This window comes from Coenobita brevimanus, chromosome 73, assembly GCF_032717465.1.
Source record: "Coenobita brevimanus isolate Jiangsu-jjx chromosome 73, ASM3271746v2, whole genome shotgun sequence".
In the NCBI taxonomy this organism is placed as follows: domain Eukaryota; kingdom Metazoa; phylum Arthropoda; class Malacostraca; order Decapoda; family Coenobitidae; genus Coenobita; species Coenobita brevimanus.
Window position 1 is genome coordinate 29,932,353 of NC_137026.1, and position 22,599 is coordinate 29,954,951.

General features: G+C 42.8%; 1 protein-coding gene across 6 annotated transcripts in view; it reads left to right on the plus strand.

The window, feature by feature from the left end:
* Window positions 1-22,599, plus strand: part of LOC145407549 (uncharacterized) — a 305,436-nt gene that overhangs the window by 110,528 nt on the left and 172,309 nt on the right. For all 6 annotated transcript variants that reach the window (XM_080278476.1, XM_080278475.1, XM_080278473.1 and 3 more), the window contains 2 exons: window positions 13,876-14,515; window positions 15,542-15,766. In XM_080278476.1, coding sequence (XP_080134602.1) covers window positions 13,976-14,515; window positions 15,542-15,766 — 765 coding nt within the window. In that variant the 5' untranslated portion in view covers window positions 13,876-13,975. The remainder of the gene's footprint in view (window positions 1-13,875; window positions 14,516-15,541; window positions 15,767-22,599) is intronic.

Consider the following 22,599-nt stretch of genomic DNA (forward strand, 5'->3'; position numbering starts at 1 on the left):
GCATTTTTCCCAAATCCAGGACAAAACCAAGTCCTGGATATGCCTTTGGCTCTATGATATCCGATCTTGGAGGGATTACTGTACTTTCTATTCGTACTTTTCTGTACAGGTATTCTCTTTTTGCTTATTGGCAAATAAGATGATGTAGTGTTTATGGCAACATATATAGAAGTGGCCTGCAGTCTTGCAGGACCCAGGTTCAAATTCCCGCTGGGGCGGGGAACAGTTTAAGGATTTGAATTTAATAAAAACAGACTTTACTGATCTACCAGAAGACCCGCCGACATGTTGTAAAAATACCTCCGCTAATACCAATACACCAGTCCTGTATGAGACAGCCGTATCATGTATTCAATATGGACGGTGGGTGTTAGCGCCAAAGTGGTGACATGTGGAGGTGTATGGTATGGAGGAGGACTACTGGGCCTTGAGAGCAGGCTGTGAAGCCTATGCTCAGAGCCGGACACACAAAAGAATATATATGTATACTGTACATGTATGTATATATATATATATATATATATATATATATATACCCCTGTGGCGGGGGGGACACAATCTAGCCGCACTATGGGGTGGTACTACTACTCTGCGGCCAGGTTGTGTTAGGAAGAATACTGCCACCGTATTCCCTGCGTGTCGTAAAAGAGGACTAAAAGGGGCGGGGTGAGGGGATTAGGGACCCCCTCCTCTGTTTTTTAGTTCCTAAAAAGAGACAGGCCAGAGAAAGGGATGGGGGATGGAGTTATCCCCGTACCCTGAAGATTGGGTCTATGAATGTGCGTGGATGTAGTACAATTGAGGCTAAAAGGGAGGAGATTGGAAGAATGTTTGTGAGAAGAAAGTTGGATGTGTTAGCTTTGAGTGAAACGAAGATGAAAGGGAAGGGTGAGTCTGTTTGGAAGTGTGAATGGAAGATTGTCAGGTGTTGATAGAGGAAGGGCAAGAGAAGGTGTGGCCTTGTTAGTGAGTCCAGAAGTACAGCAGTGTGTGACTGAATGGAAGGAGGTGTCATCGAGACTGATGTGGGTGAAAGCGAAATTTGAATGTGAGGTGTGAGTGTTTGTAAGTGCATATGGGCCTGGTAGTGAAAGGGATATAGAAGAGAGGGAGTCTTTCTGGAATGATGTTGATGAGTGTCTGCAGAGTTTTGGAGCGAATATGAATGTGGTAATGATGGGAGATCTGAATGCTAGAGTGGGAAATGTAGCAGTTGAAGGTGTAGTTGGTATGCATGGTGTGCCTGGAAGAATTGAAAATGGGGAACTAATGAATGGTGATTGGAAATACGCTGTTTGAGAAGAAAGATATTTATAAGTATACATGGGTGAGACAGGACGGTGGAAGGGTTGTTGATAGAGCTTTGATGGACTATGTGGTTGTGTCTAGGAATGTAATAGGAAAATTGTTGGATGTGAGAGTTCTGAGAGGGGAGGGTGGAGGTATGTCTGACCACTACCTGGTGGAGGGAAAGTTAAGAGTAGGTAAGAGATGGGTGAGAGCTAGGAGGGTTAGGTGTGGCAGGGAGGTTTTGAAAGTGAGTGAGTTGGATAAAAGAGAGAAAAAGATAGAGTATCAGGAGAAATTGAAAGATGAGTGGAACGCACTGAAAGATCAGGAAAATGGCAGTGTGGAGGAGGAATGGCAGTTTAAGAGTGCTGTGGTGGGGCATGCAGAAGCGGTGTGTGGTGTGGGACGTGTGGGTGGTGTTGTAAGGAAAGGAAGTGAATGGTGGTGCGAGGAAGTAAGTATGGCTGTGGCTGAGAAGAGATGTGCATATGAAGTGTGGCTGCAGAGGAAGGATGAGATGTCATATGAAAGGTATAAGGAAAAGAGGAATAGGGCGAGAAAGGCCGTGCGTGATGCTAAAGTGGCAGCAGATAAGAGGTGAGGTAGGCGGCTTACAGAGAATTTTCAACAGAATAAAAAACTGTTTTGGAAGGAGGTGAAAAGGGTGCGAAAGGGAGAGTCTGGGAAGGAAGAACGAGTGAGAGCAGAGGATGGAAGGATGTTAATTGAGATGGATGCAGTAAGGAAGAGATGGGCGGAGTATTTTGAAAGATTGTTAAATGTAGAGGAGGAAAGGGTGGCTGAGATTGTGGCAGATGGAAGGGTGCAAGGAATAAATGTGTTGGGAGAGTTGAATGATTCTTTGATCACGAAGGAGGAAGTGGAGAAGGCAGTAAAGGAGATGAAAACAGGGAAAGCTGCAGGTATGGATGGGTGTGCTGTTGAATGCCTGAAGAGTGGTGGAGTGACCATTGTTGACTGGTTAGTAAGATTGTTGAATGTGTGCTTTGTGAAAGGTATGGTGCCAATTGACTGGGCAAGTGCTTGTGTGGTCCCGTTGTATAAAGGCAAGGGTGATAAGTATGAATGTTCTAGCTTTAGGGGTATAAGTCTGTTGAGTGTTGTAGGTAAGGTTTATGGTAGAGTGTTAATTATGAGAGTTAGAGAGGGTACAGAGGGAGTGATTGGTGAAGAGCAGTGTGGCTTTAGGAGAGGGAGGGGATGCTTGGTTCAGGTGTTTGCTGTGAGACAAGTGTGTGAAAAGTATTTAGCGAAAGGCAAGGATGTGTTTTGGGCATTCATGGATTTAGAGAAAGCGTATGATAGAATTGATAGGGAGGCTTTGTGGACTGTTTTAAGATTGTATGGACTTGATGGTAGGTTACTAAAAGGGGTGAAAAGTTTTTATGTAAATAGTAGAGCGTGTGTAAGAGTGGGAAATGCTGTGAGTGACTGGTTTCCTGTGAGAGTTGGGCTGCGATAGGGATGTGTGATGTCACCTTGGTTGTTTAATATTTACATGGATGGTGTTGTAAGGGAGGTGAATGCAAGAGTTTTAGGTGGAGGTCTGAGTCTGGTGAATGTTGATGATGTAGAGTGGAATCTGAAGCAGCTGCTGTTTGCAGATGATACTGCACTGGTGGCTGATTCAGAGGAGAGATTGAGACAGTTGGTAGAGGAGTTTGGAAGGGTGTGTGAAATGAGGAAATTGAAAGTAAATGAGAATAAGAGTAAAGTGATGAAGTGTACAAGGTTGGTAGATGGTAGGGGGATGAATATAGCTTTGAATGGCGAGTTGCTTGAGGAGGTAGAGTGTCTTAAATATCTAGGGTCACATGTTGCTGTGGATGGAAGAATAGATGCAGAAGTGAAGTTTAGAATAAATGAAGTAGGAAAGGTGCTGGGAGGAATGAAAAAAGTGTTTCGATGTCGTTTGCTTAGAATGGATGTAAAGAGAACGTTGTATGAGGGTGTTGTGTTACCGACTGCATTATATGGGGCTGAAACATGGAATATAGGTGTAGCAGAGAGGAAAAGTTTGAATGTAATGGAGATGAGGTGTCTGAGGAGTATGTGTGGAGTGACGCGTATGGATCAAGTGCGAAATGATGAAGTGCGAAGGAGAACTGGAGTTGTTCGGGAGATGGCTGGTAGAGTTGAGCAGAGGGTGTTGCGATGGTTTGGGCATATGGAGAGAATGGATAATGAGCGATTGGTGAAAAAGATAACTAGATCTGATGTGAGAGGTGTAAGGCTGAGAGGAAGACCACGAATAGGATGGATGGACAGTGTGAAGAGAGCACTGGATGCGAGAGGGATGTCTGTTGAACAAGGAAGAGTGGCTGTGCGTGATGGAAATAAATGGAGAGAAATTGTGAATGAATAAGTGATGACGCAGCCCTGAGGGGATATTCTCCCGCATTTGGTGTGATCAGCTAGTCAGGTCAGGTGCGGGTAAGGGGATGGGTCTGTTATGATGTGGCAAGGGTAAACCAGCTCTGCTGTCGGGCCCTGCTGGGGATGTCACTGATTGCATTGCGCAGTTGACCCTTGTGCGGTGTGGTGCGGTGAGGATCTGTCCGTTCTCCCCTTGGGACTAAGATGCAAATGAATGTGTTTGAATGGATGAGTAAATGGGGAGTGTGTCGTCCTGTCTCGGCTACCTCCCTTTCCTTGGGGGAAGCAGCCTAGGTATATAGAATATATATATATATATATACATATATATAGGAGGAGACTGTAGCATAGGCCGAACAGGGTGGTACTCCCGAATGGAATGGGAATGCTGGTGATAGGGAGAGCTGGAGCTCCTATTTTGCTAGCTATCTAACCATCCCCCTTTGCTGACCTTTTCAGTGTGACAGTAACATGGAGGGTAGACCAGGATACTCTCCCAAACATTTCCTCTAACTATCTTATGCACTACACCACATGCACTTTACATTTCACACAACGTATCCCACTGTGTTATTGGGGTTGGCGCCAGCAAGGGCATGTGGCCAGAAAACTTTGCCCCTGCTACCTAGTGGCAGACTTCTGGGGGGAGGCGTGACGGGGGTTCCCCTGGCATGGATCATGGGTCCAGGGCGAGATGGGGCTCGGGACTGTGCTAGAGAGTACAGGGCATTGCGGTTCCTAGGCTGCGGCTTCCGCCCAATAGAGAGAGGCCTGAACCTGGGAGTAGCGCCCCAGGAGGCTGCCCTATCAGTGGGTGTATAATGGCGGGATGGTTGCAGTGCCAAGGCATGCTTGGAGGGTGTCGCTGCAGCTCTCCTGGCAGGGTGCCCCGCGGCCACTACCACAGCCACCGGTTAGCTGGTGGGCTAGGGGTCCCAGATCCATTGCCTGGACCTGGGACTGCGCAGTGAGTGGGGCCTTTGGTATGTCTATCCCCCTTTATTAATCCTGACTATGACAGAACACAAGAATAAGTTTCAAAGCAAGCCTGAGGACAGTAAATCACCCAGGGGGATGAGGGTGGGTTCATGGAATGTGGGAAGTTTGAGGGGAAGAGTGGGGGAAGTCATTGAGGCATTCAGTAGGAGGTGGGTGGATGTGGCGTGTTTGCAGGAAGTCCGGTACAGGGGTGGATCAGCCAGAAAGATTGTTGGGAAGGACTGATGCTATAAGTTTTTTTGGCAGGGGGGGGACAGATGGATATGGGGGTGTTGGTGGGATGGTTGTGGAGAAATGGGTGGAATATGTTATGAATGTTATAAGAGTAAGCAATAGGATATTGGTAGTGGAAATTCTATTCGGTAGAAAGATAGCTGCAGTTATATCGGCATATGCTCCACAGGCAGGATTGGATGAATCAGAGAAAGATAGATTTTGGGATGATTTAATACGTGTAGTAGGTGGTATAGGGGATGATGAGATAGTGGTTTTGGGAGGGGACTTAAATGGTCATGTAGGTGAAGCAGCACAAGGTTATGAAGGAGTACATGGGGGATGTGCATGTAGTATAAGGAATGCAGAAGGGTTAAGGATACTCGAGTTTGGGGAGGCAACAGACATGATTGTGTGCAACACATATTTTAGGAAAAGAGAGAGTAGGTTAATTATGTATGAGTCTGGGGGAAATAGCAGTCAGATAGATTATTTTCTGGTTAGGAGGGCTGATGGGAGGTTATTGAGGGACGTTAAAGTTATAGGAAGTGAGGAGTGTGTGCAGCAGCACAAACTATTGATTTGTGATATGGTGCTTAAAGAACAAGTGATGAAAAAGAGGACTTATGTACCTAGGAGGAGAATATGGAAGTTGAAAAACCAAGTAGTAAGGGATGTCTTCTATAGCGAGATGAGGAGAGAAGGCTGAAAAGGGAGCTGCAGACAGAGGCGTTAATGAACAGTACAGAGCCCTCAAGAACAATCTCTTGAGAGTTACTGATGTAACATGCAGTTGGACAAGAGGACCACCAAGACATAAAGTAACTTGGTGGTGGGATGAGGGTGTAGAAGCTGCAGTTAAGGAGAAAAGAAGGCTTTTCCAGGAATGGAAGAAGGGTGGTAGCAAGGAGGAATACTTGGCTGCCAAGCGTAGGGCTAGAAGAGAGGTATACAGGGCGAGGTCTCAGTCGCAGAGACTTTTACTTGATGACCTAAATCATGGGGAAAGAAAAAATATGATATTTAACCCCTTAACCGCGGGGCGTCACTTTCGTGACGCTTGGGAGCAAGGGATCATACCGCGAGGCGTAGCTTTTGTGATTCTGTGTTATTTTGAATTCACCCGGGCTTCCAAGTGGGGGCTTGTATCATCTATCAGTACTGCCAATGTCCAACACTAGTCAGCACTCCTAATCTCATCTGTACTCCCATCCATTGTTGACAATTTAGCCATTTCTCCCCATTCTTCACTCCCCTCCCTACCCCCCCTCCATTACCCTATCCTCTCGCCTGCCCGGCCGTGCTACACTAAGTAAATCTTCCCTGGAATTTTTCACTGATTTCATCCATTCAAATAAGCCCTATGTCCTATTCTTATACCAAATAATATATACAAGAAAGAAATAAGGTAAGTGAGAGTGCCATACACCTGGAATTGGCTAATTATCACCTGACAACACCTCACGTGCACTCGTTTGCTAATTTTCGCTGTTTTTTTCCCCTTGAAATATGCCGTATAATCTATTTTCGTAATAAATATACATGTTAGGAGGGAAGGGAGAAGCCTAAGTGATATTGACATTCACCTGGAACTTCCTAATTTATAATGTATTGTCTAGATTTCCTGCCAATCATTTCAGTGCTAGACATATAGAGCTGTTTCAAGAGCTAACATTGGTAGCACTGAATATCCCCTAAGTAGACCTCTACCCTGGCCCTCTGTTATCAGTTTACTCTCATCTTCCGAAGTGGGGGTACGTATGTTTCTTCTTGCTGACTTCAGGGACTTTTTCACCTCCATGCAAAGGGCCCTGTGACCTTTACCCCCTACTAAACCTCGTGTGGAAAGAGGTAAAGGGCTGACAATTGATAAAAGAGTGACTACGATCTTTCTATTGAGTAAAACAGTGCAAGGGGAATTGTAAATAATGTGTAAATAATGTGTAAACAGCAAGTGAAAGTAATGAATGTAAATATACGTGAACAATGGAAAATAGTTTTATAAGTTACTTCAAGTGACAGTGGATAACACAGTGTAAATAAAATAGAAATGTAAATAACGTAAATAAAATAGAGAACGTAAATAGAAATGTAAATGAGTAGTATTACAAGAATACGAGTATATACCCTAGGAGTAATGAAAGTGAAAGTTTCACTCTAGCATGTCTTAATGCTATGAGTTATGAGAGTGAAGATGAAAGTGACATTCACTCTCAATGCTAGTATACAGGACGAGAAAGTGAATGCTACGTATTTTACTGAAAGAAATTGAATCCCTACAGTGACAATAAACTAATACTACTGAAGGAAACTTATGGATAAAGACTGTAGATATATATAAGTGTTATATAGTAATAGAAATATAAAGTGTGAGGGGTTTTATGAATAATAAATGACAGAGTACCAAGAGCGAACTAGTGCCAGTGCGACGGTCAGATGCGCTCGTAATTTTCATTGCTTTCACAGTGGGTTTTTTTTTGGAGTATGGATCCCAAACTACTTGAAAATCATAGAGTAGTGTTTATAGTGTTAATATCTGGCTGTGGTAATCATATTACGGGTTGTCGGGAAGTGTAAAGTGGAGACTTCGTTACCCAACTTCAGAGGTCTCCAAAAGTCCTACGGTAACTGACGAAGGCTCAACAAACATTCCAGGAGAAACCTGAAGGTATGTGCTATAAGCATATGTAATTTTAATATTCTAGGACTAATAACTGATTTTTGGGAAATATTTTTTGAGAGTCTGTCGGAGCCCGAATAACCCCGCGGCACTTGCAAAACATCGGTAAACATGCCCGCAGTGTAGGGGTTAAGGTGGGAAATCAGATGAAGAGGGATAATCGGGATATTATAGGTGAGTAGTGTGTGAAGAGTGATGAAGGAAAGGTAGTGGTGAACAGTGAGGATATTAAAGATGCATGGAGAGAGCATTATAGCCAGTTGTTGAATGATAAGTTTGACTGGGACAGGGAAGGTTTGGAGGCAGCAGATCCAGTGTTTGGCCCTTGGCCTTTGATTGATGCTGCTACTGTGAGTGAGGCAATAGGCAGGATGAAGGTGGGGAAGGCAGCAGGTGTGTCTGGGTTGACTGCCGAAATGTTGAAGGCCTCAGGAGATATAAGGGTGAGGTTAGTCACTGACTTGATAAATGTAATTATTTATGAGTGTGATGTCCCAGATGATTGGCTGAAGAGTGTAATTGTAAATGTGTATAAAGGGAAGGGTGATGCTCTGGAAAGAGGAAATTATAGAGGTATGAAGCTTTAGATCAGATAATGAAGGTAATGGAGAGAGATTTAGAAGGTATGATTAGAGAAAGAATGAATATTGATGAGATGCAGTTTGGGTTTATGCCAGGTAGGGGGACCACTGATGTCATATTGTTCGACAGCTTCAGGAAAAATATATTGGTAGGAGAAGGGATCTGTATATTGTTTTTGTTGATTTGGAAAAGGCCTTTGACAGAGTTCCTAGAGAGGTGGTGAAGGCAATGAGAAAGCTGGGCTTGGAGGAGTGGCTGGTTAGGGTGGTTACGGCTATGTATGTGGGTGCTCGTACCCAGGTACGAGTGAATGGAAATTTGAGTGATGAGTTTTCCGTGATTGTTGGTGTGCATCAGGGGTCAGTTTTGAGTCCCATGTTGTTTATCATGGTACTTGAAGCCCTCTCACGTGACTTTAGAAATGGACTCCTGTGGGAGATGTATGCTGCTGATTTGGTGTTGACTGCAGAGAACAAAAGGGAGACGGAGGAAAGATTTAGGAAGTGGAGAGATGGTATGGGGCTTGAGGGTAAATGCAGATAAAACAAAAGTGATGACATCTAGAGTTGGTGATGGTACTGTCAAAGATGAGGGAGAGTGGCCATGTGCAGTTTGCCACAAGGGCGTGGAAAGTAATTCTATCTTGTGTTGTGTTTGTGATAAATGGGTGCACAAGAGATGTAGTGGTATCAGAGGTAGACTGCGAGATAATGCTGATTTTATGTGTATGGTGTGTCGAGGAGAGCAGGTGGAGATTGTCAGGCGTGAAAGGATTGAACTTGCTGGTGAATCTCTTGAGTGTGTGGAAGAGTTTTGTTATTTGGGAGACATGTTATGTGCTGGAGGTGGGGCTGGAGCTAGCTCTGTGGCTAGGGTGAGAAGTGGTTGGAAGAAGTTCAGGGAGCTCCTGCCTCTTCTGACATTGAGAGGGCTCTTCCTACGTGCTAAGAGGTCTTTGTATTCAGCATGTGTTAGGAGTGTAATGCTGTATGGTAGTGAGACCTAGGCAGTAAAGGAAGATGATATTCGCCAGCTCAGACGTACAGAAATGATGATGATTAGGTGGATGTGTAGTGCGTCCCTGCGTGCAAGGTCCAAGGGGGCTGGGTTTACGATGGAAGAGGTGAGAGGTAGGATGGGACTGGAGTGTATTGGTGTTGTGATGAGGAGAGGTAGATTGAGATGGTTTGGACATGTGGAGAGGATGGGGGATGATACTGTAATTGGGTGAGGAAGGTGAGAAGTGCTAATATAGGGGATGGGGTTTTGAGGGGTAGGCTGAGAAAGACACAGGACGAGGTCATTAAGTGTGACCTCAAAGGGACTGAACAGGGAGGCTGCAATGGATCGTGCAACGTGGAGAGCCGCCATTAGGTGACCAAGGCCGATGCATTCAAGCATGTTGGAGCCTTTAAAAATGAAAACGATATAACCGGTATATATATGTATACCTATATATTTATATTTATATATATATATACTGTATCTATATATATACAGGTAAGCCTTTAATTCACGTGAGGGTTACATTCCCAGACCCTTCGCGTATGTGGTAAATTCGCTTATACATTCTGGCCTTGTGTGCACTTAATTACGCATGTCTACTAAGTATATTACATCTGAATAATACTGTTTATGCATCACATTATAAACTAGGATAAAGTATAAAAAACAACAAAAATGTAAGAAATTTAACACTGAAACCTGACAAGCACAAGTGTAGGTGGAGACACTTCAAGAGTCTGGTGCACAAACCTTCACTGCCTCCCATATGCTACATTCTGCCTTCTTTATTGTCCAAACAGTTGACTCATTCACCCCAAACATACGGTTCCAAGCCAGTTCACAGGCGTAGGTGAAGACACTTTAGCACAGTCTGGTGCACTAGCCCTCACTGACTCCCGTATGCTACGTTCTGTCTTCTTTATTTTAAGAACAGTTGACTCACCCCAAACACACGGTTCAGAGACAATTCACCATCAAAACATGGATGATTCTGTCATTCTATAATTATACTTATTATTGATTAATTAATTCTATTATACTTATTATTGATTAATTAATACTTTAATAACTAATTTTAAGGTAGATTTTATATCTCATATAAGTAAAAAACTAGTGTACTGTACTTGCTAAATAAATTGGTATGTAAATAAATGACGGGGAATCGTCCTGATGGGGAATTGTCGCCGACATTCCTCCCTTAAGTTTGTCCAACACTTTAACTTTCTCTGTCAGCAACATCACTTTACGAGTCCATTTTGGTGTGTTACCACATGCATCACTAGCACTATGCTGAGGCCCCAGGTTGGCAGACAAGGCAAGCAATCACTGGAAGGCAGAAAAATAAGCCACAAATAACGTTTCGTGAGTCATGCATGGTTCGACCGTCGGATTCAATCTGACTGTGTGGACCGACCTTTCGCGCACACACACACACACACACACACACACACACACACATACATGTATGTATGCACACAGGCAGCAGGTAGGCATTTTTATATTTTATTTATTTCTCTTGTATATTAAAATTATTTATTTGAATACTATAATTTTTTTTTAATAATTGTACGAAAAATTTGTGGATAACCGAAATCGCGTGAAAAAAGTTCACGTGAATTAAGGGCTTGCCTGTATATCTATCTATCTTTCTATTGCCAGACGCCATAATCCTGTACAGGGTGGCCATTTGACTCTGAGTTATGTGTTTTGCAGGGAGGGGCACTAACCCTCCACCAACTCACTTGACACGTAGGGAGCACATATGGTTTGGTTATATGGTTACCACTCAGCGTTGTAAATGGTTTCTTGGCTTACAGGAAACCATTTGGCTTGTCACTCAATGTAAAGCCACCTGTAACAGAAAGAAAAGCAATAAGTAGTGACAGGAAAGATGTTAGAAATATATATATATATATATATATATATATATATATATATATACACACACACACACACACACACACACACACACACACATTTGGGTTGGGAAAATAGGGCGAGAGTACATGTTTTCATAGCCACGCCAGGGGGGCTGGTGGAGACGGGGGTGGAAAAAAATCGTGATCCAGAAAACTTACCAAAACTTACTGTACGCAAAAGGGTTAATTGGCTGATTGATTATTGAAATATTTCTGGATTTAGGAAGTGGGAAGATGGTATGAGGCACAAGTCCTTAAGAGTAAATCCAGATAAAACAAAAAGTGATGGTATCTAGGGGCTGGTGGCAGTACTGTACTGTCAAGAAAGGGGGGGAGTGGCCATGTGCGATTTGCCACAAGGGCGTGGGAAGTAATTCCATCTTTTGTAGTGTTTATGATAAGTGGGGGCATAAGAGATGTAGTGGTATTAGATGTAGACTGCGAGGTAATGTTAATTTCATGTGTGCTGTGTGTCAGGGAGAGTTTGTGGTGATGTCAAGCTTGAAAGGAGTGATCTTAATGGTGAGTCTCTTGAGTGTGTGGAAGAGTTTTGGTATTTGGGAGGCATGATATGTAGGAGGTGGGGCTGGAGCTAGCTCTGTGGCTAGAGTGAAGACTGGTTGGAAGTTGTTCAGGGAGCTGTTGCAGTTCCTGACTTTGAGAGGGCTCTCTCTCCATACTAAGGGATCATTGTATGCTGTATGTGTTAGGAGTGTAATGCTGTATGGTAGTGAGACCTGGGCAGTAAAGGACGAGGATATTCACAGGCTCAGACGTACAGAAATGACAGTGATAAGGTGGATGAGCAGTACGTCCCTGAGTGTGAGACCTTTGGGGGCCAGGTTTACGATGGAAGAGTTGAGAGATAGGAAGAAACTGGAGTGTATTGGTGTTGTGATGAGGAGAAGTAGATTGAGATGGTTTGGGCATGTGGAGAGGATGGGGGAGAATAATTGGGCGCAGAAAGTGAGAAGTGTTAACGTTACGGGTAGGGTTACGAGAGATAGACCGAGAAAGACCTGGGACAAGGTCATTGAGTGTGACCTCAGGGATAAGGGACTGAATAGCGAAGCTGCCAGAGATTGAACAGCATGGAGAGCCCCCATTTGGTGTCCAAGGCCGACGCATGCACCATGCTGGAGCCTTTACAAAACTAAAAGGATAACAGCTCACATAAACTCTTTGCCACCATCTGTATCCATTCTTTCTGTCCATACTAACTAAACACAATTTTCTTCATTATGAAAAGAATGGCTTACCCCAAATCTTTTAAGAGTCTCTGTGGTTCATATTCTGTCCAGTCTACTTAAACTTCACACACACTTTAACTTTCTCATTTCACTGCTGTCACCCTCAACATTTAATGTACATGTCATGCTATATTCTTTTAAGTTGACCCAGGTTTTTGTAATTTTTCAGCTTATTTCACATAGTGCAAGAGTGGAAAAAGACTGCAGTATGGCTCTAAATCCTTCCCATAGCCCCACTTAGTAAAGAGCATCATATCCTAGTGTAAGTCTCTTGTAACAACTCAGTATTCAAGATGGAGAGGTGGCAATTTTAGGCCAAGTTAGGGCAAAAATTGTATAGTTTCACACTCATGCATTAACAAAAGATGGACGATAACACACTACGAAATCCTTTTGCATCCTCAATAGGCTAAGTAGTGGGTGGAGGACGTTCTGGAAGCAGTTGCTTCATCTAACATTGAGAGGGCTCTCCCTCCATCCGAAGGGGTCGTTGTATGCAATATGCGTTAGGAGTGTAATGCTGTATGGTAGTGAAACCTGGGCAAAAAAAAGAATAAGATATTTATTGATTCGGACGTACAGAAATGGTAGTGATTAGATGGATGTGTAGTACGTCCTTGAATGTGAGACCTGTGGGGGGGGGGGGCTAGAATTGCAATTGAAAAGTTGAGAGGAAGATGGGACTTGAATGTATTGATGTTGTGATAAGGAGGGGTAAATTAAGATGGTTTGGGCATGTGGAGGGGATGGAGGGTGACAGTAGGGTATGGAAGTTGAGAGATGCGATTATGCAATTGTAGATGGTAGGGTTGTCAGAGGCAGACCAGAAAAGACTTGGTGAGGTCATAGAGTGATATGTGACCGAATAGAGAGGTTTATAGAGATGGAGCAGCATGGAGAATCACTATTAGGTGACCAAGGTTGACATATGCTAGCATGTTGGAGCCTGTGTAAGCTAAACAAAGTAACACTCAGACCTCTGTATAGTATCAAGGCCTTCATGGCACCAGTCACCTTTCTTTCTTGAACCACTTGGCTTTCTATTTCTGTTTTATACTGAACTTACTTTTCTCTTACTGCACTGAGGCACTTAACTCCCACACCAGTTAATCTTTGTCAATTCATTCACCAGTATATCCCACTGAGAGCCATCTTCTATCATAATAACCATCACTTTTCTCTGCATTAACTTTGAAAACAAAAAATTCACAGATAGTCATGGCACTGAACCAGTCTGCAAAACTTCCATTCACAATTAGCAAGCAACAGCATCATCATCACACATTGGTTTTAAGATATCCACCCTTCATCATTAATTACTATCCCCATCCCTCTCTCCACAACTCCTATTTTAATCTCTCTGATCCTCATCCTTACTGTTTATATACTATACATACATATTGAACAGCCATGGGGTCCTAACACACACTTTGTCTCACTTCAGCTCTGATATTATTGTAGACAGCTTATTTTTAAAGTGTTTGTTATGAGAGTCCTAGTTGATGAGAGAGCTTATCCTGGCCTACCTATTACTTTTCAGTCTCAATTTCGTCCCAAAGCGTTCTGTTCTGAGGAGAGTAAAACGCCGCCCAGGAAGGCCACGAAAAAATGAAGCTCAAATTTCTGATGGTACGCTAATAATGCCGCCAAAGGGATGGTTGCCACAGCATGAAACAGCCCTTCGAATACTTTCACAGTACAGAGATATCAATCATATCACACAACACCAGGATACAAAAAATACCGGCCGTACTATCACGCAACTGCAAGATACAAAAATTACTAATCTCACCACCACAGAACACCAGGATGCAAAAAATACTGACCCTGCCATTACAAAACACCCAGGTACAAAAAATACCAGCCGTACCATCTCACAATACAAGGATACAAAAATTACGAACCATACTGCCTCACAACACCAGGATACAAAAAATACCAGCCATACTCTCTCGCAACACCAGGATACAAAAAATAACCTCACCATCACACAACACCAGGATACAAAAAATGCCAGTCATACCATCTTGCAACACCAGGATACAAAAAATGCCAGTCATACCATCTTGCAACACCAGGATACAAAAAATACCAACCCTACCATCACACAGTGCCAGCATTCAACTGAAGCCATCACAGAATTTGAAGAAGCTATGGAGATGATCATGAACCCCAGTATGGTAAGTTCTTATAAGTCAGAGACATTTTCCAGCATTTTAAAGCTTCTCCTTAAAACTACCTATACTCTGTAATATACCATCAGGGCGATTAAACACCTCAGAGAGTGAGTCCTTGATGCCACCTTGCCCCTGCAAGTCAAAAAGGTGTGAGGGCACTACGTTGCATGATGTTTCCTGTTGGATTCCCACACCCCGACCCATTGCAGTGGGGACCTTGCTCTTAAAGGTGTTTAATCGACTGATGGTATATTGCAAAACGCCACTCTGCTACTATACTCCTTTTAGTCTGATGTAGACTAGAAATGCCATCTCTCCATCTTGAATGCTGATTTATAACAGTAGATGCTAGTCTTGAAGTGCTGTAGCCTTTTCTTTTCCTGCCATTGAACTCTGAAATAAGTTTCAAATAAATGAAAATCTGGACTAAGTTAGGCAAAACAAATATAGTACTGCAAATTGAGGACAGTGGCATATGGAATTTGTAGGTAAGGAGGAAACTGTTATAAGTAGTTACTTTCTCTCTCTCTTTCTCACTATATTATTTTTGTTACTTTCCTGTGATTTAGTGAATGAAGACTATTTAAGACTACAGGAGTTTAAGCCGTTCCTGTGCTGAATATAGTTACTGAAAGAAGCAAAAATAAGGTTTTAAAAAATGGATTGACAAGGGGTGGAGGAAAACTAAGAGTGAGATTGAGGGATGAAGTGGAAAGGTTGAAAGTTAAAGGGAACAGTTATGAGTTGGTTTGGCCATGTGGATAGGATTGAGAATGAGAGACTAACTAGAAGAGTGTATGTGAGTGAGGAGGGGGGGGAGATCAATGATGAGATGGAAGGATGGAGTGTAGAGATATGTGAGAGAAGGGGTATTGTTTGGAGGGGGGGGTCATCTAAATTGTTGAGGACAGGGTGACATGGAAGCAGTTTGTTAATGGCTGCCCCTTATGGGATTAAGGTGCCTAGCCATAGATAGATAGGAAAAAAAATAATACTACTTACAAGAACATATTGTACTTTGCTTCACAGCCCAGAGATGCCTCTCCAGTTCTTCAGCAACTATTGGAAGCTACTCCAGACCATGAGGAGACCAAAGATACTTCCCCAGTTGCTATGGAAACCAGTGACACTTCATCAGTCATCATGGAAACAGAAGACAAGCCAGACCTTATGTTGCCTGCAGATCCCACACCAGTACCTGCTCCGTCCACCTCATTCCTCGATATTGAATATCCCTGTGATGAAGATAATGTGGTAAGTTTATATATTTATCCAGGGTGGTTCATGTGTAATTCTATGTCTCTACCTTGTTTGGTGATTTCTCGTGTGCTGTGGGAACAACTCAGTCAACTTTTTCATTGTCGATCTTGCATCATTGGCCAGCTCGTGTTGCCCTTGTTGTCAGTCACATTTTCTTGCATGGTTTCTTGTTTAATTGTAGCATGCACTTCTACCCTTCAGAATTAACTGATTCCAACCAAACTTTGACACAATGGCCAGCCTATGCTCTAGTTGTGTCTGCAAGGTTTTGGTTGTTGTGCAACTACCCTTTGCCTAGCGTCTACTGAAAAAAACGCCTTTTTTGTACTCTTCATGTTTTGGCCTGTATAAACAGAAAGCTCTGACTTCTTTAGGTGTAATCTTGAGGTCATTTGCTGTCAGAAATGTGCCATCCATTTTCCTCTCTCTCCTCTAGTTTTCGAGTGGCAGCCCTGCGAAGATTGGCCTCAGCATCCCTAGCAACCAGTACTGGTTCTAAAATATGGCCTCCTATAGTCTGACAAATCTAAACGTAGGGTTTTGGTGGAGTCAGCCCCTCCCTGCACTATTGCCACGTTTCCGAGCTGACCTCTCCATCAGCGATGACCTTGACACTGTTTCCCTCTTGTGATCTCCGTTTTTCTAATACCCCCTATACCCCTGCCACCAACACCCCCTATACCCCTACCCCCAACAACACCCCCATCAACAACACCCGCTATACCTCCACCACCAACACCTCCTATAAATATAGACCCCCACCATCAACACCTGTATAATAATTAGCCGTTGATAATTGCTATGCTATTTTATTGAGAGCATACGGAAATGTAACCTACCGTACCGTAACTGCTTGACTCTCTCTCTCTCTCTCTCTCTTCTCCTCCTCCTCCTCCTCCTCCTCCTCCTCCTCCTCCTCCTCCTCCTCCTCCCAGGTGCATTGGGAAACATTCTACCCTATTGCTCAAACTCCCTAATCTTACAATCCCATCTGTCTTAATCCTTCCCACTGCCTTCGTTCCTAAATCCCTTAATTGATCTATTTTTAACGTGTCGCGTGAGTGCTGCCACCCCAGAGCTGTTTGATATATTTATTTTAATTATGAAAGGATCTCCTCTTCCCACTTTTATCCCTTCAAATTTTCTTGCAATTATACTTGCTAAATTAATTAGCAATGTTAGAAGTGTTGGGGAAGTAAATAATAATTAGAATATTTTTAGAGCAACACTGCCAAATTTTTATGCCACGTTTCTCTATTATCGTATAATATAGTATGCAGAATAGTTTTATTCTTCCTTGATACATGTCAGCACTTTCATTACAGTTATATTACTATGAGTTATGTTTATGTATCATTCCTACTACACAAACCACAGGCGTTATACATCGTAGGGTTAGGAAACATGGCAATAGTGTAGGCAGAGGCAGACTCCACCAAAACCCTATGTTTAGATTTGTCAGACTATAGTTCCTGAGCAGCTCGATGGAATCGAATGAAAATTTGCATACGTATAGACATTGACTAGTACAACAACTTTCTTTTTGACATGTACGTGCCATTTTTGCCAGATCGCGGTCAAAAGTCATCAGATGCGAAAATGGTGAAAATAACTAATATTGTAACCATACTCAATCTGATGGTTCGAAACACCGCTGCCACCAAATGTAACTTGATATACTTTGGTGATAGAAACACCGTGTACAAACAGCTAGATAAGGAGTGTATTACGAGCTCACAACAAAATAGTCTGCCCGTCTTGGCTGTGTGCTATGAACTGAACTGTGGCGCTGTGTTCCCAGGCTTCAGGCCCTGGGTAGGCGTGCTAGGTCAGCAAGTTTAGTGGGGGCATGTATGCATTGGGGGGGGGGGACATATATACATCGGGGGTAGACATATTGTGGAGGGGGTACACTAAGGCTTCAAAGATTATTAAGCCAGGGCCATGATTCTTGAGTGGAATGCTGTGTTGGAGTGTCTCCATGCAAAAACGACATTTTGTGTCGAAACGTACTTCCAGTTGCCAGCAGCGCCACCTAGAAGTTGTACAATGGGTCACAAAAGTATTGGTACACAATATGCTGGAAACATTTGGGACCACAGAACAAAGGTCGCTGAAATGATAGTGTCTGACCTACCACATGTTGGAAGACCTGATGTTGGGAGGTGTCATATATCACCAGCTAGCAATATCCTCTTGCATACTTATAGCAAAATGTTGTGTTTATATAAACAGACATTGTTCATACACAATGAGACGGTAATATCAGCAGTTGCTCGAATGTTTTCAATAGGCATCGGACCCCTTGTCCACCAATACTTTTGTGATTCATAGTACCTCTGGGGGACCATTCCATGAATTTCAAATTCCCTAGCTCCACAGTTGGTGGATGGAATCAAATGAACCTTTGCTTGCTTATAGACATTAATGAGTACTGCAAGTGTGCTTTGTACATGTATGACATATATCCGCCAGGTCAGGGGTCAAAGATCATTCAAGTGCAGAAAGTATGAAAAGCCCTAATATTATGACCTTGTTCACACGAATTGCTAAGGGTCCGAAGATTATTAAGTCAGAGTCGTGATTCTTGGGTGAAATGTTGCACTGGAGCACCTTTATATAGAAATAACAGTGTCAAAACTCACTTTTGGTCGCTGACATAGCTTGGTTCAGTTAGAGCTGGCCATCATCTTATACCGGCTTGTTTATTTGTTTCCTACTTCCACTGCCACACCAATGCCCAAATAAACAGACTGAGCCATCCCATATTATATACAATTTTGCGTGGTGGGTTTCTAGTGGAGTGATGGGTATGGACTACAGTCTGGTTTTGCTGTGTAAGGAATTGCTAGAATGTTAATTCAAAAGTTATACCCTTCCTTGGAATAATGTAAAAAAAAATTTTATGATTTCACTAAAATGATATTTTTGATGGCCATCTCCGAGAATCTCGTGTGGACACAGTGTTGTATGCAAACTGACAGTCAACTGTCTGAGCCAAGATGGCCGCCAATTGTTTTCATGCACAGAACCCCCATCTTGGGTCTGCGGAAGCAGCAGCTTTTGCATCAACCCTTTGAGTCTCGCTTACCCATTTGCTCATGTGTCCCTTGTCAGTGATTGTCTCTCTCACACTCTCCTAGTTACCTAACCATCCCGTTTGTGTAAAACCCTCACAGCGCTATTGCTGGCACCAAGTAAAGATGCAAGCATGCTGTGAATGGTGTTGTATGCAATAGTAAGTGGAAAGAGAACTTTGAATGTGTGAAATAAGTAATCTTCTGAACTTTAAAATCATGTCTGGTGCTGCCTCCAGTGGAAAACTTGGTGGTGCTGAGGGCTGGCATAGCCTTTCCCTTGACTTGAAAGTAGACATTATTAAATGCCGTAAGTAGGGGCAGGGACCAAGCAAGATTGGGAGGGACTCTTGGTGATGATTCAGACCAGCCTTGGACAAACTTCAGGTGAGTGGCTTTTTTTGGGTGGGATGGGGGAAACTTTAGGTTTGCAGTCGAAGTCATCCTCTTTAACCCCATTGAACTCATGTTATATCGACCTCGTTATGCGATAGGTTTTCACGTGATGCAACCCTGTCATATAACAAGACCAGACTGTACTCGTTGTGTTTCATGATGCCACATCCTTTAAGGGTGGTTTTGATATGAGGCCCTCCAGATATTTCAGTCCTTGATCACTAATATATCACCTCCTTCTTGAATACACCACTTACCCATCTTCGTACATACAGTCTTTGTCTTATGCATTTGACAGTTTTTTATGGTGTTAGACAGAAACACCTTCACACAATGGCACCGATGTAACTGAGTGGCCCCAGTACCTGATTACATTAACATCCATAAGTTCCCTCCCTTTCCCCCAAAAGGAGGATGGTGGATTGTAGGAGGACAGTTTCAGCCTGCAGTCCATTGGGTTCACATTTATGATGGACATAGGGCTGTAATTACTACTACTACTACTACTGCTACCACCATTTTTACTTTTTTATCATACCTTTATTTTCTCAAACCCAGTGATGCTCTGCCCCCTCCCTCCCCCTCCCCCTTTTTTTTTTTTTTCTACCTCCAGACAGTTATATTTAGCTTAGGAGAGACTTTGAACTGGAGGGTTTAATTATAGCCTTCATTTATCCCGTGACCATCAGAGGTCTTTCCTAAAATGAATATAATTGTCTGGAAGTGTTCAGAACAAATATGATGGTGATTGAAATTTCTACATTAGTACCAAATATATATAACTTCCATAATTCCCAAGATCACACATCTCTTCTACACAATCATTGCCCCTTCAGATGTCCATTTCAGGAATGCAGTTTCACCTTACTACAAGCTTCCCTTCCTGACATCCACTCATCAGAGGTGTCCTTAAAAAATGGTGGCGGCTCAGTTAGTAGAGAGGTGGCCTGCAGTCCTACCGAACCCAGGTTCAAATCTCCGCTGGGGCAGGGAACAGTTTAAGGATTTGAATTTCTTAAAAAAGCAGACTTTACCAATCTGCCAGTAGACCTGCTGACATGTCGTAAAAATACCACCGCTAATACCAATACAGCAGTCCAGTTTGAGACAGCCCTAGCATGTATTCCATATGGATGGTGGGTGTTAGCGCCGAAGTGGTGACATGTAGAGGTGTACGGTATGTTGGAGAACTACTGGGCCTTGGGAGCAGGCTGTGAAGCCTATGCTCAGAGTCGGACACACACACACACACACACACACACACACACACACACACACACACACACACACACACACACACACAAAAGTATAGCTAGGCCTAGAGCAGAACATCACCCACCCCTGCCCAGTTACCAGCTTATATCTGAGTTGGGTGGAATCACAGATGACAAATGCCCAGCTTGTAGAATAGGCCCACACAGGATAATACACAGTGGAACACTGCACAGCACATGCCACACTAAGATACAGAAACAACATCAACAGTGTAGGGAACCTGTGAGACAACCCCATAGGAGCAGTAGCTTACCTGCAGTTGACAGGATCTGCTGTTTCAGACGAACCAGAGTTGAGCAGCAAGAACAGCAACAACCTCAAGTCTATTATTATTAACCAGTATAAAAGACTAAAGTTCCGAACAACACTTTCAAGGTTAAGAGAGAGTAATAACAGTGAATATGTTAACTTTTTCAGGCTTTGTGACTTCTTCATCTGAAATCATGTGGCATTAGTTGAAATGAAATATTAGAGTTGTTCTGACTATTGTGGTGGTGGTGTTGATGCGTCTCCAGGTTCATCTGCAACATGATCCTGTTGGAATGCAGGCATAGCTGCCCTTCTACGGTCCACCATCCTGCTGGGGGGGGGGGAGGCAGATAGGGAAGTAGATGACAGAAATTTTTAAAACCAGGCAGTTCAGCCACTCATTTATATATCAGTGCCACCAAATGAAGGCATCACTCTTCATCACTGAGAGAATTAATAAACAACAGATGTAACACTTCTTCGTTTATTAGATTTCTCTTGTACTTTGAAGGTTGAGGGCAGATATGAAGCTGCATCCGAAGCAAGATGTAGATGCTGTGGAAAAATTGGTGGGAGATTTAATTACACCCCCCCCCACAGTTCCAGGGATTTCATGAAATTTTTTTTATATACTTACAAGTTCTTGAGATCTGTGAGTGAAAGGCATATACAGTACAGTATATAAAACATTTTTTGATAGTGTTATCCTTGTGTTGCCTTAATAGCTAAGCTATTAATGGCAAGTATGATTGGAACTGTCTTCTTTATTCTTTATTTCCTTCTGCCTGTGACCTCCAGTCATATAAGTGCAGTAAATCCACACATCTGGAAGCAACCAATTCAGATAATTATAATGTTGAAGTCCCCCATCGGATCCTCTGATCATTGTCTGATACAAGCCACCAGTTCAACACCTACCACACCCTCCTGCTCTGAACCTGTCGTGGTGACTGAATGGGACTACGACAGGGCAGACCGGGAGGGTTTCCAAAAATTTTTCGTGGATGTTCCTTGGACCTCCTTTTTCTCTCAAGACACAAACTCCACATTGGGCCATGTACAGGATTTCATTAAAGTTTGCATGGAAACATTCATTCCCCATCATAGTTACAGAAAAAGTTGTAATTCACCTAAATGGTTTGACCACAATTGTGCTAGAGTAACAACATAAAACAGTAGCCTATAACACTTAGACAAGGACAAAAACTAAAGAAGCATTTAACTTTTATAGAAATATCAGAAACCATGCCAAAACTATTATCAATCTTTCTAAATCAAACTTTCTTCATAGACATGCTAACAAATTACTAAACAGCCCAAATGATAACAAAATATTCTGGTCTGCCCTTAATTCATTCAAGTCTGACTTCACTACCACCTCTTCCATTCCACCGTTACAGTCCCCAATGGATATCTAGTAAGTGACCCACGTGGAAATCCAACCTTCTTGTTGATATTTTTTCAACCATCTCAGCCCTAAGTACAGAAAATCACAATATTCCTGTACTTGATTTTGATTCCCCTCAAATACCCCCTTTCAAGATTAACACAAGATATGTACAAGCTGTATTACAGAATCTCTCAGTAGACAAAGCACCTGGTCCAGATGAAATTCCTTCAATAGTACTTAAAAATTGCTCCCCAATGTTGGCTCCTGTATTTGCAAAATTTTTCTGCTTATGCATCTGTATCTCAAGTTTTCCAGCCTCTTGGAAAGAAGCAAGTATCCATCCTGTTCCTAAAAAGCGGCCACTTTTGATCCATGAAACTACAGACCAGTTGCTATAACTTCCGTACTCAGTAAAGTTTTTGAGACATCAATGAACAAGC